The sequence below is a fragment of the Microtus ochrogaster genome, chromosome 1 (genome assembly GCF_000317375.1).
Source record: "Microtus ochrogaster isolate Prairie Vole_2 chromosome 1, MicOch1.0, whole genome shotgun sequence".
NCBI lineage: Eukaryota > Metazoa > Chordata > Mammalia > Rodentia > Cricetidae > Microtus > Microtus ochrogaster.
This window is the reverse complement of record NC_022009.1, coordinates 81,565,930-81,580,974: the sequence shown is the minus strand read 5'-3', so window position 1 is coordinate 81,580,974 and position 15,045 is coordinate 81,565,930. Positions and strand designations below refer to the sequence as shown.

Genomic DNA, 15,045 nt, shown 5'->3' with positions numbered 1-15,045 from the left:
TGTGACCCTTTAATACAGCTCCTTGGGCCGTGCTTTCCCCTCTCCCCCAGCCATAAAATTGTCTTGCTGCTACTTCATAACTGTAGTTTTGCTACTGTTATGAATATATGATATGCAGGATATCTGAAATGCTACCCCCAAATGGCTCATGACCCACAGGTTGAGAACTGCTGCTAGTCTTTTCTAAGCCTGGGTTCTCTAGTAGATAGTGCCTGCAGGTGCCCACACTAAACAGAGGATCAATCTGAAGGCGCCCAGGTATCCCGGCAGGTGATTGAAATTATTACCACAGGGATCGTCACATGAACACGCTGACATGCACAGTCAGACAACAACACCGACTATGGAACCTGAATTCTTCTGAACCTGTCGAAAGATACTGTTAAAGACCAGAATCCTGGGGTGTCCTTAGGGCTGTGGCTGGTTAGAACCCCTTTACTTCTGCCGGCACTGATTAACTTGTGGATATGATTAACTTGCAGATAGCCCAGCTGGGAGCCGCCTCCATCAACAGCCAGAGCATGCTTGGCAAGAGGCCATGGTAACTGTCCTGCAGCTTTCCTGGAAAAGACCACTTGGGGGTGGAGCTGCAGGTTTGGACAGCGTTTCCTGGTTTCCAGCAACCACGTAGCTGCTGCGGTTTCCTGGCAAGTCCTGACCGCGGGTGCCTGAAGCTGCTCTCTGCCTGTGTTGGGACCACAGGCCCTGGAACCTCCTGTGCCAAAACGGAGAGTGACCAAGCCGGAAAGACTTTCCTAGAAGCCGGTCTGGAGCAGACCGTGGAGGCAAAGGGGCAAAAGGAGGACAGCGCCCCTGCTGGCCGACACGAGTGACTGCTCCCCTTAGGCCTGGGGAACATTGTAAGAGTAGAAATAAAACTGAGGGGAAAAAAACCTCATTTCCTTTTCACACACCAAAGCAAAGTGCAGGACTGGGCAGCAATCGAAGTCCTGCACAGCCTCCTGCACAGCCGAGCCCTTCCTCGGCTGGCGGGGCGGGATGAAACGCGGGACACAGCTCAGCTGATCAGCTGGCTCCCTGGCTCTGCGGCTCCTGAGCACTTTCTCCAGTCTTCTGTTTCTCATCTGTACTAAAGAGATGGCCCTCAGACCCCACTCGGAGAAAGCTGTGAGGGTCAGCGATCAGGCGAACAGAGGGTAGAGGCCTGGCTTGTTAGCCACTGCAATCCAGAGGTTTGCCCAGACAGGTCTGCAGACTGCTCTCGACCAAGCCAGGCCGTGGCTAGGACTCTTCTAGACTGAGCAGAGTACTCTAGACTCCGTTCCCCAGACCGGGTCGAGCCCCTCGAGCTGCGTGGACGGAGTATTGGAAGGACCAAATGCCACACTCTGTAACTGGGCTGACAACTCCTCACCTATCTGTTCAAAATGCTTACGAACCTTTATGCTCTGCTGGGGGGAGTGGGAGGTGAAGCATGGGAGCAATCTTGTCTTGCAGTGTCTCGTAAAGGTTCGAGTTGCTGTATGCCCCATTAATCCCATCCTTAGGTATGTACCCCAAATAAGTGAGAGCTGTGTCCACAAAAAGCTTGTCGGGCATGCTCATGGTAGCCATATCCACTATATCATATCGACCAATTAATGAATGGCTAAAATATGTGGTACTACATACAAGTATTAGGTAGCCAGTAAAAGTAGAGATGTACTGATATACCTAAAATGTGCCTGGACCTTGGAAATACGCTAAGTGAAATACGCATGACGGAAATGGATCATGTAGGGTTTTCCATTTATATGAAATATCTTAACAGGCAAATCCCTAAGACAGGAGGATGATTGGCAGGTGTCGGTGCCCGGGGACAGACGATGACTGTTCATAAGTACGAGAAAATATTTGGGAGTTAAAGCCTGATGCTAATTGCACAACCATGCAAACACAGTAAATCACACTGAAAACTACGGTACTTGAATTAAGCCACAATAAAACTGTTACTTTAAAAAGGGCCTCTTCTCACGCCAGCTGGAGCGTGCTCTGACTGGAGGAGCAAGTGAGATGGGCAGTGCAGGCATGGAGCCCTTGTGAGCTTTGCCTACAAATCAGATTAACCAGCTGCCCTCCGTCAGCTGTGCCAGCTCCGAGGGTGGCAGAGCAGCCACAGGCTGTCTCACAGCAACCTAAAGGCTTGAGTATGCGGAGGTCCAGGGTTGGGCGGCTGGGTATAGCCCGTGCTTGGGCCGACTTCCTTCTCCAGGAACCACGCAGAAAGATGACTGAGCTTGTGAGCAACCTTGCTTCCCTTGGTCTCAAGACTTCTAGGAAAGAATTCTGGGTTTTCCAGACCCCCAACCAGGAGTGACCATTTTGCTTTGTGCCCATGGAGATGGAGGATGGGGAGTACTAATTCCCACAGAACTTATGTGGAGACATGCAGAAAGCGAGCATGTCTTGTAACTCAGGTCCCTGGTGGGAGGCAGGCTTTTCCCCGCACTGAGCTGATCCAACACACAACGTACTTGGGTTGAGTAAGGAGCCTGTATTGTCTCATGCAGACAGGTATAGAATTCTGACCAAGAAGTCCTTCTAAGCTCATCTCTCTGCTTCTTGGTAGCATTGTTTAGAATCTTGGGAGGAAATCCAGTGTGGCAGAAACTCTGAGGGCTTCCTGCTCTGCTAATACACCCCCAAGAGCGACAGCTATGGTGGTTAGATGCCAGCCATTGCCCTCAAGGGAAGTGGTTGTGTAATCTTAAGTAACCTGGGAATATTTCACCAAGGGAGCAGCCTACTCCACTGAGACCCTTTGCCGGACACAGGAAAAGGGCCCAGGAAAATCGAGGACTTATTCTTACCCGAGACCCTACTTCAAAACCAGAGTTGCAAGATTTTCAGCACCCCAAGTTTCCACTGCTGAGCCCAAGCCAACACTCTTCTCACTCTGCTTCTGCCCCTGATCTCCTAAGTCTACTCTCACAACACTGTTTCATTTGGAATAGAAGGGAAGGCCACGATAGCAGTCCACAAGGCCCTCACCATGAGTGCTCCTCCTTGCATCCCTATGACATCATGTCCCTAACACCCAGGCAGACAGATGGACATACCTGCCTGTTGGGAGCTGTGAACCCCCCCAGATCCTGAATTTCTGGTAAACAACTTGTAATGCTTGCAGCTGCTCTGAGCACAAGACCCTCAGGAGTTCCTGATGGCAGGGGAGTGGTTTCTGGTGGGTTTGGCTGGGGCGTGACTATCAGTTAAGGATCTCTATATAAGTGGCTCTGGTAGACAATAAGGGGGGCATTCTTGTACCCCGTGCCTTGCCCTTGTCCTGTTGCTCTCTGTCTGTAAGGTTCTTCTCAGATATCTGAATGTCAGACCCACGCTTCCACTGTTGGAGTCTCCCCCTACTGTGGGGGCCTTCCCTGAGCATCTGCTTAGAGTAGTCCTCCGGGTCCACTACAGCGCCTGATTATTTTCCTCAAGGGTATGTACTACCATTAAAATATCATCTATAGGCTGTGTAAATTTTTTAACCACATTTATATATCAAATGTTTCCTCATCATCTCAGCAGAAGCAAACAAAGATGAAGTCTCAAGGGAGCAGCAAAGACTGTGCAAGGAGTTGACCACTCTGTAATGGGAACGGAAAGGTTTCTTCAGGTTGCCTTGGTGAGAGGCTGCTGCCCTGGAGAAGCTGTGGGTAGGGTAGTCAAAAGTGGAAGATGTCTGTCACTGGTGTCTTTGCTTTTCTCTGATTGGTTAAGTTAGAACCATCTGGGGCCCATTGTTTCTTAGCAGCCTAGACTGTGATGCCAACGGCGAGGGAGCACCCCCTGATATTCAGCTTCCTGGCCTGAGGAGGTGGCTAACTTTCCTGGAAAGGCTGTGGGCCAGAACTACTTTTCTATATAACCCGGCCATCATTTACTTAAAGGTTCTGACCCCTCCCTAGAACACAAAGGACACTGCGTCGTTCGCTGCTACGTCTGAGCTACGTCTTTGCAGCTCAGAATAGCGCCAAGTACTTGGTAGACACTTGCTGGCAGTAAGGTGATTATGGGGCTGTTTGTCTCCACCTAGACAGAAAAGCTGTGACTTCCACATGTGGGTAAAAGATGAACCTCGATCGACCTAATTCAGCCCAGTCCTACAAATGTTTGCTGAGAGCTTGCTACCTGCTGTGGTAGCCACTCCTGATTGCCCAACACAAAGGCATCCTGAAAATGTACTGATGGGCTGTCTCAGTGCTTTGATCCAGGCTCGAAACTCCCTCCACCCCAACTTTAATTTCTCCCCACCTTTACTGCCGCTGCAGTTCCAGGACTTTTTTTCAGATACTGCTCTGGCTTGTGCCTACTTCCTCCAGCCCTCATTCAGGTCTCGAAAGCATCCATGTGATAAGAAAAAAGTTTGAAGGGAGGAAGGACGAAGGTAGTTTTGGAGGGGAGGGACAAGGGAGAAGCTGAAGCAAAGGACAAGGACACATATGCATGGAATGTCAGGCTCAACTGTGGCTTCTTTGGTTTGGTTTGTTTTTAAGACAGAGACCGACACTTTAGCACAGGCTGGCTTGAATTCACAGTTTAGCCCAGGCTGCTCTCAAAGTCAGTGTCCTCCTGCTTCACCCTCTGCAGCGTAGAAATCATTGTTTCATATTCCAGCTAAAGCAATTAATTTCTAAATGTTGCAGCAAAAATATCCTTGTACGCTAAGAGACTCTGTCTCTAGCTCCATCTCTTTCTTCACAGCTCCAACTGATGAGATCACTGTACCTCCTGAGGAAGCGCTCACCACCACACCAAGCGCCCTGTGAGCTAGTCATCTTCTGAGCTGGCTTACTGCCTTAAAACAAGTGTCACAGCTTGTCCCCTATGCAGGTGTCACGCAGGAAAGTCTGGTATTCTGAGTCTCCTTTTCCTCTCCACTTGACTCTTTATTGGGGTCCATTAAAAAGTCCATTGGCCATGGGATTTATCCACAAAAGAGGCACGTGGGGATGTAGTGACATTGCGATGGCCTGGTCACCTGAGGCTGGCTCTCCACTTGGGCATCTCCACTACTTTTTGACTAAGGATCCTCAGTAAGTACATGTGTACCCTGGAGCTACCACAACATGGCTCTGCCTCATCCAACTGGGGCAAAGTCAGACAAGGGCACCAGACAGAGAACTGGATTAGTGTTGTGAGCGGCATGGTGGTCCCCCAAACACGATACTCAGAGAGGAAAGCCATTTTTATGAGTTTTTCAAAGGCAAAACTAATCTACAATGTTCAAGAGGACAGTAATTGTCTCTGGGAGAAGCCTTTATATTAACAGGGTGAGCAGCTCCTCAGATCTGCATGGTTTGTCAAATGCAAGACTCATCTAAATAAAATTAAAGTAAAATAAAAGAACGACGTTGTATTCCTTCTTCCCAAATGACTGGCTCACTGTGTCCATCTGTGTCTTTCAAAAACCACTCTTGGTCTCTCACAAACGTGTACAGCGTTGAGCATCAGTGAACACAAGGACGGGTGTAACACACTGTGAGGCTGAGCTGAAAGGATGTCCTGGCAGCCATTGCACCGAGCACATAGGGGCGACTTGGCCTGCACAGGTCAGCACTCTCAACCGAAGGGCACAGGTAGACACGAACCTAGAGGGAAAAATTTCCGGGCTATTTCAGAACAAGGCCACTGTGTGATCAAATCCCATTTCAGAAATATTTAAACTATCTTGTCAGTCACCCCACTCAGGACCCTGGGTGTCTGAATTCCTTCTGTCACGTTTGTGCCCTTGCGCCAAAACCCGTTACCGTCCCTGTGCAACTTAAGGCGAGGCGTTCCCCCACCCCCACCACACACAGGATTGCCCCTGTCCCTCAGGAGACACTGGCAACACACACCTGTCATTGCCCTCCTGCAACTGTGCCTCCGGGCTGGGGACCGGGCTCCGGCCAGTTGGGCAGTTGGGTTAATGGGCCTTTCCACCTCCTGGCGCCAGTTTTTGAGTTGAATTCATAGATTTCCCCAGTCACTAAGGGTAGATAATACAGCAATTGTATAAAACAAAAAACAATTCTGCTTGCTCTCATTTTCCCCCTGCTCTGTTCTGATGATTGGGGAAGAATGAGGGAGGCCAGATGATGTGACCCCCTATGACGGAAAGATGCTTGTGAGGCACCCAGACAGTCTTCTGAGGCCTGCCTCTCCCCCAGGCTGTGCAGCTGGGACACAGTGTCTCTCAGGATGGAAAGGTTGGCAGACTCTTCACCATCTTACTTGTGAGATGAGGGGACCATGGAAATTCCAAGTTCCTTGTGTCTATCACATAAAGTGGGTTTGATTTCTAATGGGGTTACCCATGAGGATCTGATTTGTTTTGTTTGAAAAGGCCCTTGGATTCGCCATACAAAGGAATTCGCTAAGTCAGGGCGGAGAGCCTTTGATTTTTATTTATGCCAGGCTGGCAGAGAGTGTAGACACTGATCTGGTCCTGCTGGGGATGAGGAGAGGAAACTGTTTTCATTGTGTTGGAGCCAGCAGACACTAACTGATGTGTTGGAGCCAGCAGACGCTAACTGATGTGTTGGTTCACACTGGGCCGGTTGGCTCCTTTCTTCCCCCTTTCTTCTCTCTAGCACAGAATGGCACAAGGCTTCCTTGGATTTTTCCTTGTAAGCTTCGGTTTGGGGCAAGCCCGGCTCCTGCCACCGCAATACAACACAAGTGGCCTCTCCCGGCTCAGGATCCCACCAGCACTTATGCTAATGTGGGCACATTATGGTAACAAGTACCTAATAATAGAGGGGAATCTAATTCCAACAGCGGCAGCTTCTCACTGGAGAGGGGCAGCTTCTCACTGGAGAGGAGCCATCCTCCTTCCGAGGACTGGAGCCGTTTGTATAGGAGGGTGGCGGGGAGCCAGCGCACTTGCCTCCTGAGTTTCCTTCCCCTCCCTTTATTCACGTCTATAATTGAGCTTTGTAAGCGAGGTGTGTGTGTAAAGGAGCTGAATCTGGAGTCGATTTCAGGAGGCAATGAGAGCTCTGGAGGCCAGTTTCACCTTAGGTTCATCATGTCAACCAAGAAGTCCTTGGCCATGATCTGGGGATGGAGGAGCCAAACTTGCCATTTCTGCTTCTAATAAGTCGGTACTAGAAGCATGTCGGGAAGACCGGAGGTGAGAGAGAATCAGTGGGCAGGGGACATAGGCCTTTTTGAATTCACTGGTTTCCTAAATTGGTTTGTAAACAGGCAGTGGAGGGAAGAAATCACACCCTGGAGAGCAGCGGCAGGTGGGGGTGCTGAGGCATCATGGGAGATCTGGGTCTGCACCTCTGTGACCCCCCCCCACGCCCCATTGCACCCAGCACCAGCCGTGCTCCCTCCCAGCGCCCCACTGCACCCAGGACCCGTCGCGCCCTCCTCCCCGCCCCGCTGCACCCAGAACCCGTCGTGCCCCCCCCACCGCCCCGCTGAACCCAGCACCCGCCGAGCTTCCCACTCCCCTGCCGCCCCGCTACAGACCACGTGGCCAAGGTGCCAAACCAGTGGACACTTCCCAACTCCTGTCCCAGAGCACAAAGCATCCTCACAGGTGGCGTTTGGTTACCTGGATCTGTGGCTTCTCCATCAAAGACAGTATTCATCTGGACAGATTGCTAAGGAAAAGAGACTGTTTCAGGCACAATGTTGCGGATGTCCCTGGGCAAGGCCACCCACCCTCACGGTTGCGGTCCTTGCTTGTGGCTTCTTTCGCTATTTCGTTTTATTCGTTTATCACCTTCTTTTCCAGACAAGGTTAAGCCCAGGTTAGTCTTGAGCTGGGTGTAGAGCCACGTCTGCTCTCAACCCCTTGCTCTTGCTGACAGCTGGGACTGCAGGCATTTACACCTGGCTTTCCTGGCTTATGCTTTGGGACACCGATTAATTCAACAGTCAGTGGGCCACACGTTAGGGACACCACCGTGGCCCAGACAGCTCTGTCTGTTTCCATAGTTTGTCACTGACAAACGGGCTACGATGAAGACACAAGGCTATGATAGCAGAGGTGTCGGATGCTGTGGGACCTGCGGGTTAGGAAGGAGTCCTGAGAAGATGCTGTTTAACTGTGTGAAAGCGAGAGTCAAAATGCTAAGTGCCTTGGTCTAAGACTTACAGCATCTCAGAGCACCACAGAGTAGATGCACTAAGGTGTTGAGTGTAAAGCAAGGGTCTGCCTTTAGCTCCACTGACCCCTCAAGATGCATACTTACCCAAGGTAGTGTCTTACATCATAAATAAGGTTAACCAAGGGGAAACAGAGGAGATCAGGGAAGGTATCAAGTTTTAGCTCTTTTCAGTGAGTGCATCAGGCTCAGTAAGAGAAAGCAAAAGTAAGATGAATGTCCTGACCAAATGAGAAGCCCCCACAGTCTTCTGAGTTTGATTACTTGGTCCTCACTTGGCAGAACTGTTTGGGAAGGATGAGGGGGTGTGGCCTTGTTGGCAGAGATGTGTCACTGGGCATCAGAAACTCATCCATTCCCTTCCTGCTACTCTCTCTCCCCCGTGGCTGTATCCGAAGATGTAAGTTCTCAGCTACTGCTCCAGTGTTATTATTGCTTGCCTGCTGCCATGCTCCCCACCGTGATGGTCATGGACTTGAATCCTCTGGAACTGTGAGCCCCAGATAAACCCCTTGCAGTTGCCTTGGTGTTGTATCATGGTGATGCTGAAGTAAGATGGTGAGGATGTGGTTCTAGCCAGGATGAGCACTTCACATAGGGAGATTTCCCCAGCCCCTGTCTTAGAGTGGGTGTCCTCAGGGTTATGTGGCTAAGGGGGAGGTAGCACCAAACCCAGATGCAAGTTGTGCACTGTCTCTATCACTCCCTCACAAGGTTGTGGAAAAGTCAAGAAAAATTAAATTCTGCGGAATGCAGTAGCACCAGCTCTGCCTTTAAGCTCTGCTCCCCTAGTGCATGCTTGTGGAGAGCTGGAACGGATAATAAACACCACTATTCAATATTTATGAAACCCAGAGCAAATGCATCTGCAGACATGCTCAGTGAGGGAAGGAATCCTATCAGGAGCTGGCCATGCAGTGAGCTGTGTCAGTGGTCAGATGCATGAGCCTCTGCCAAAAGGCAGCAGCGCAGTTCCAGCAGCTCCAGAGCCTGGGCTCTGTGTGGAGCAGAGACAGGACACCACCACCCAGCACCCAGGTGAAGTTCCTGTGGCTGACCACACTCACCACCACGGCCTCCCTCTTCACAGTCTTCCTGTCTGCAGGGAAGAGAACAGGACAGCATTGCAGCCTCTTAGATGCTGCCGGACCCAAAGTTCCACCCCACGGTGGATTCCCTAGCAGGCTTTGATTTCAGCCTTACAGACAACACAGCAAAGGACTTTCCCCCCTGCAGACCCATTTGATGACGGGGCTTTCAGTTTTCTTAGAAAACTACACACTTATGCACAGCACACGATTTAATTTTTAAAATGTTTTCCCGGATTATTAATACGGGTCCTAGGAAGTTAGCTCCCAAATGGATTTAGAGATAAGAAAAAGAGATTTTGTGTTCATAACAAGGGATTTTTGACATTAATTCCCTACATTCTGGTTAAAAAGTAACCGAGTTTGGGGCTGGAGAGACGGCTCAGTGGTAAGAGCATGTGTTGCTCATGCAAAGGACCCAGGTTCAATTCCCAGCACCCACATGGTAGATCAAGACCATCCATTACTTCAGTTCCAGGGACTCTAGTGTCCTTTTCTGGCTTCTGAGGGCATTGAGCATGCATACAGGGCACCTATACACATGCAGGGCAACCGTCACACATAATAAAATGAACAAATCTGTTTAAAAAGATCAGGATTGGAAGCAATCTATGACGTTTCCATAGAGATGTTTCTTTCCGTGTGATCAATAACCATTATAGCCAAAATCTGAACCCTGCTATTTATGCTCTGTGCATATAACACACCTCCATGGGCAGAGTGACCTCAGCAAACATTGCTTAAATTGCACGGAATTTCCAGTGTTATGTCCTGTCTCTCCCCATAGATCGGAGTAGCCTTAAGGTGACAACTCTTGGCCAGGATTGGGAAGAGACAGATCTCTCCTTGGACCCGAGGCCCTCAGTAGATCTTGCTCAATTTAGCAATTAATTAGTTGGAACTAATGAATTTTCTGGAAAAAAAATGATCAAATCCTTTACAATCTGAGAATAAAGTGTCGCTGCTCCTTCAGAAGTGGCACTTGTTCAAGACAGAGCGCTCACGGTCCTTGGGAGCTGTCACCCTGTCTGTAGGCAGCAGTCAGGAAGTGCTGGGTATGCGTGGCACATGGAGAGGTCCCTACTGTGGATGGACTGGTTTCCATGGAGACGCACCTAGACCACTAAACTGAGTTGAGTAGATGCACATGTGCAGAAAACAGGTAAGGCCAAATGAGTGGGTACCCTGTGCCCTGCCCTTCCCTGCTCCAGCATAGATGCCCTCTGCTTCCTCATTCCCCGACTAAACCCAAATTTAAGCCTTTTACGTATAACAGAGCAAGCATTGAACAGCAAACAAACCAAGAGAGCATGCAGTGTACATACCTTCCTTCTTTGTCCTGTGGGGAAAGGATGGGCATTAGTTGACCGGAAAGAATTCTACACAAATGTGCACACTTGGTAACATGGACTCTGCACACATGTAACACAGGGTCTGGGTTCCTTGGGATTCAGGGACTACGCTTTGAAAACAAGCTGGGGATGGGGCCAAAAGTTTTGACTACTAGCCCTGCTCTAAACCGCAGTTTGGCAAGTGATAGCCTGGAATTATAGAGGGTCTAGGAGTTTGAAGATATTGTTTCATACAACTCCAGGGAATACGGCGACTCCAAGGAAGGCAGAACCAGCCCAGGGGACCACCAGCTCGTTCTTTGCCCGTTCTTCTCCCCAGTAGCCTTGGGAGCAGAGAACTTGGCTCACAGCAGGGAGGTTGGAGGGCAACAATTAACTTCCATTTCCTGTAACATGGAAGAGCTGGACTGGGTCTCTAATGCCCTTCTCCTACAACCTTGGATTCAATGATTCTAATTTTATTCCTCACTATTTGATAAGTGTTGGCTGTCACATGGTACAACTAACTTTCAGAGACTGGGCCTGAGTCTGAATTTCTAGCTGTTTTCTCTTGTAGGTTGGGCCATGCTGAAAACTTGATTTAGAATCGTAGTAGGAACAACCAGGTTCAAGATATGTACTTACCATTTTACCATTTAGTTATAATTTGCATGTAACTTGCAGTGCCTACCTCTCGAGAGGTAAGAGATTTGGCTTTTTTTTTCTTCTTTAGTTTTCTGAAGCAGGGTTTCTTTGTGTAGCCTTGGCTATCCTGGAACTCACTCTGCAACTCTGTAGAGCAGGCTGGCCTCTAACTCACAGAGATCCACCTACCTCTGCCTCCTGAGTGCTGGGATTAGAGGCCTGTGCCTCCCCCGTCTGGCTTACACCCTTTAAGAATGTCCACCCAAATCTCAATAAGACACCATCATCCTTAGGTGCTTAAATATGACACCTTTAGGAACAGGGTGGGTTTTTTTTTTCTGTTTTTCTCAAAGTCAATTTGTAACTAGAATACAAAGATAAATTTGAGCAGATGCTCAAGGATTTCTTTCCTGAAGTCTAGGTTGTCAAGAGTACAAATTTCCCCCAATAAATACAGTGGAATGTGATACGCATCTTTAAGCTAAAGTGTTTCTTTTATGGCATCTTGCACACTGACACTCAACATTACTTGGTGGTTATAGTTATTATTCAAATACTCTTCAGAGGCATTGGAATCTAACCACTCATCCCTTTTTGTTGCTGAGAGGCCCTGAAAGTCAATGCATCCAGCTCCCAGGACATTTGGTCATCTGGTTAAACTTGGGGTTTAGAATTCTGAGCTCCCTGGGTGCTCTGAAGTTAACACTGCGACAAATCTAAAAGCATCTTTACTGGGGTCAGGAACACTACCCAGTGCTCTCTCTGTTTAACTTGTTGGTTGGCTTTATAGAGAAGGTCACTGATGTCAAGAGAGTTCTCCTGTGCCCAAATTCAGGTGCCCAGAGAGCGACAGAGCACAGGTTTGAACCTGAAACTTGAGCAGTGCCCAAAACCAGGTTCACAGCCGTTAAGCTCTGGCTACGAGAGCTACTGGGAATGAACCTAGTCCAACAAGTCTGTGGCACACAGGAGTGCAAGCAGGGAGGAGAGAAACCTGGCATGCCAACAGTGTGCTTCCAAGAGGGTGGGAGATGAAGTCTAATGTCACTGGTACCCAAAGCTTAATTACCTAATCTGCTTTTCGTTGTTGCTGTTTCCTTGAATTTCATGCCTTCCCATGGGTACCCCTCCTATATTTATTCCACTGCTACGCACAATGGGGCTTTATCCAGGGCAAGGTCACTAGGAGGGTGACAGTCCACTCTCTCGAGATCCCACCGGGGCCAGGGTAAATTGCCAGAGGGAGTCAAAGAGCCAGCCATTGTCTTGGCCCCACAGGGTACAGTGTGGGTACCCCAGGCCCAAGAGCAGCTGGAATTCTTCCCGTTATCTCCTAGTCTCTCCTTGAAGCCGGGTACCCTGCTCCGTACAACAAACAAACAAACAAAAAACAGGAGAGCCCCCCAGCCCACCACAACTTACAGGTGTTTCTTGTCCTTCCTGGTCATGGAGGAGCAATGTCTGTAGACGGCTTTGGCCAACAGGACCATCAGGGACCCCAGCAGCCCCACAAGCACCACGGTGCCCAGAGTGATGATGAATGGCACGTACCATGCTGATGAAGAGTATGTGTTTTCCCTGAGGATCTGGTAGGTGATCCTGGGCTTGAAGGACAGAGGGGGAGAGTGAGCAGGGTGGGAGCATCTTTGACATTCAGCTTCCTGTGTGCGATGTTGAGGCTGCTGGCTCCTGTTCTGCAAAGGCGGGCATTTGTGTGCTCATAGTTCCTGCTACTCCCTCCCCTTGTTTACCTTCCTTCCACTGGATTAAAACCCAGAACAATTAGTGAACTACAGATCAGTTCCTGACTTCAGCGCACTGTCTGTCTCTTTCCCCTCCTCAGAGCCGAAATGGTCCACTAGCTACTTCTCAGCTACAGCTCAGCACAATCCAGGGACTAATTTAGCCATTGTCTCTCGCTGGGAAGGCAGGAGCCATGAAAGCTGTTTTTTTGTTTTGTTTCTTGTTTCTAACACCTTGTAGGCTTTTCAGTGTTCACTCGACACAGCTGCCACTGCCAGATGAGTGGGCTCTGATCACAGGGAGACTAAGTTCTGCTTCCTAGAGTGGGAGACAGATAACAAACAAGTCATAGAGATCTCAGAATTGGAAATGTCATGGTGGGTTACGCTGTAAATCTAAGAGACTGAGCAATTTCTTCCTAAGGATAAGTCTGGCAGCTTATCCCATAGTGAAAGTCCCTAGGGTTTGCTATGGGTTGAGTGTGACACCCCCGCAGGGTCAGTGACGAAGAGTGTACTGCCGAGCCTGATGACCTAGGGTTGATGCCTAGACCCCACCTGGTACAAGGATGACACAGATGCCTACAGGTTGTCCTCTGACTTCCATAGGTGAGCTGTGGCACACATGTGGGGCATATACACACACATGCACACACACACGTCCACACAAATTCATGCACACACACATACACACATGCATGCACACACATACACACACACACATACACCCCCCACATGGACACGCACACACACATTCACACACATGTACGCACACACATACGCACGCACACACATACACATATGCACACACATGCATACACACATAGACACACATACACACAGACAAATGCACACACATGCATACACACATGCACACACAAAACACACATGCATATACACACATACACACATGCATACACCACACACACATGCACACGCATGCACACACATTCACACACATATACACACACACACATGCATGCACACACACATACACATACACCACACATGCATGCACACTTACAATCCCTAACCAAACAAACTAATGGCCCTAAAAATCTCAAAAGGAGAGCCAGGAGAGACGGATAGTTATTAAGAGCCCTCACTGCTTTGAAGAGGGGCCCAGGTTTGGTTCCCAGCACCCACATCAGACCTCCTCTGGCCTTGGCGGGCATCTGCATGTGTGTGGTGCACACATGGACATGGAGGCGTATACACATGAGCACATATAAAACATCCAGGAAACTTTAGTTGGATAACTTAAAAACGAAGCCCACAGGCTCATGTGTTGTTGCCCTCCACGATGGTGGCACTATTTTGGGAGCTTCTGGAAATTCAAGGAGGCCTAGCTACAGGGTCACTGAGCATGCCTGGTTATACCTGGCTTGTGGTCCCCTCCCACCTCTCTGTTTCTTGTAAGTCATGACATGAGGGGCCTCCTCCACCACATTCAAATGCACAGAGCTAGGCAGCAAAGTCTTCTGAGTCTTTGTTCTCCTTAAGTTGTTCTGTCTGGTGTTCTGGTCACTGCTACGCAAAAGAAATCTCTGTGTTGTCCTGAAATTTGCTCTGTAGACCAGGTTACCCTCAAACTCTTAGAGGCTCTCCTGCCTCTGCCGCCTGAGTGCTGGGATTAAAGGTGTGCGCCACCATCGCCACCCAGCTCACTGGGGTCCACTGACTGCAGTAACAGAGGGGTGAACATCACAGTGATTAGCAAGACCCTGAGAAGCAGATGACCACCTACCTATTCATAGGCAGTTTTCTATGAGGAGGGGATGTGTGAGGAAGCGGGGAGAAGGGGGGAAGTACACCTTTTTTGCAATGATGTTCCTCTTTACCCTCCAGTGCCCCTCCCTGCCCTGCTCTTCCTCAGCCTCTGCCCTGCTCTTCCTCAGCCTCTGCCCTGCACTCCCTCAGCCTCTGCCCTGCTCTTCCTCAGCCTCCGCCCTGCTCTCCCTCAGCCCCTCTGCCCTGCTCTTCCTCAGCCTCTGCCCTGCTCTCCCTCAGCCTCTGCCCTGCACTCCCTCAGCCTCCCTGCCCTCCTCTCTCTCATCATAGGCCCATAGCCTATGGTCTGAAAACCCTTTGCAATTGGAGTTGTTGACCCCAGGTGTTTTCCTACAGTGAAACC

The 15,045-nt window shown here is 49.6% G+C and overlaps 1 protein-coding gene across 1 annotated transcript in view; it reads right to left on the bottom strand.

The window, feature by feature from the left end:
• Window positions 1–5,238: 5,238 nt before the first annotated feature.
• The window catches only part of Cdhr3 (cadherin related family member 3), a 60,990-nt gene continuing 51,183 nt past the window's right edge, over window positions 5,239–15,045 (bottom strand). The window contains exons 16-21 of the mRNA XM_013347598.2: window positions 12,592–12,773; window positions 10,519–10,532; window positions 9,173–9,204; window positions 7,550–7,598; window positions 5,841–5,971; window positions 5,239–5,591 (exon numbers count right to left, since the gene is read on the bottom strand). Of these exons, the coding sequence (XP_013203052.1) occupies window positions 5,844–5,971; window positions 7,550–7,598; window positions 9,173–9,204; window positions 10,519–10,532; window positions 12,592–12,773 (405 nt within the window). The 3' untranslated portion in view covers window positions 5,239–5,591; window positions 5,841–5,843. The remainder of the gene's footprint in view (window positions 5,592–5,840; window positions 5,972–7,549; window positions 7,599–9,172; window positions 9,205–10,518; window positions 10,533–12,591; window positions 12,774–15,045) is intronic.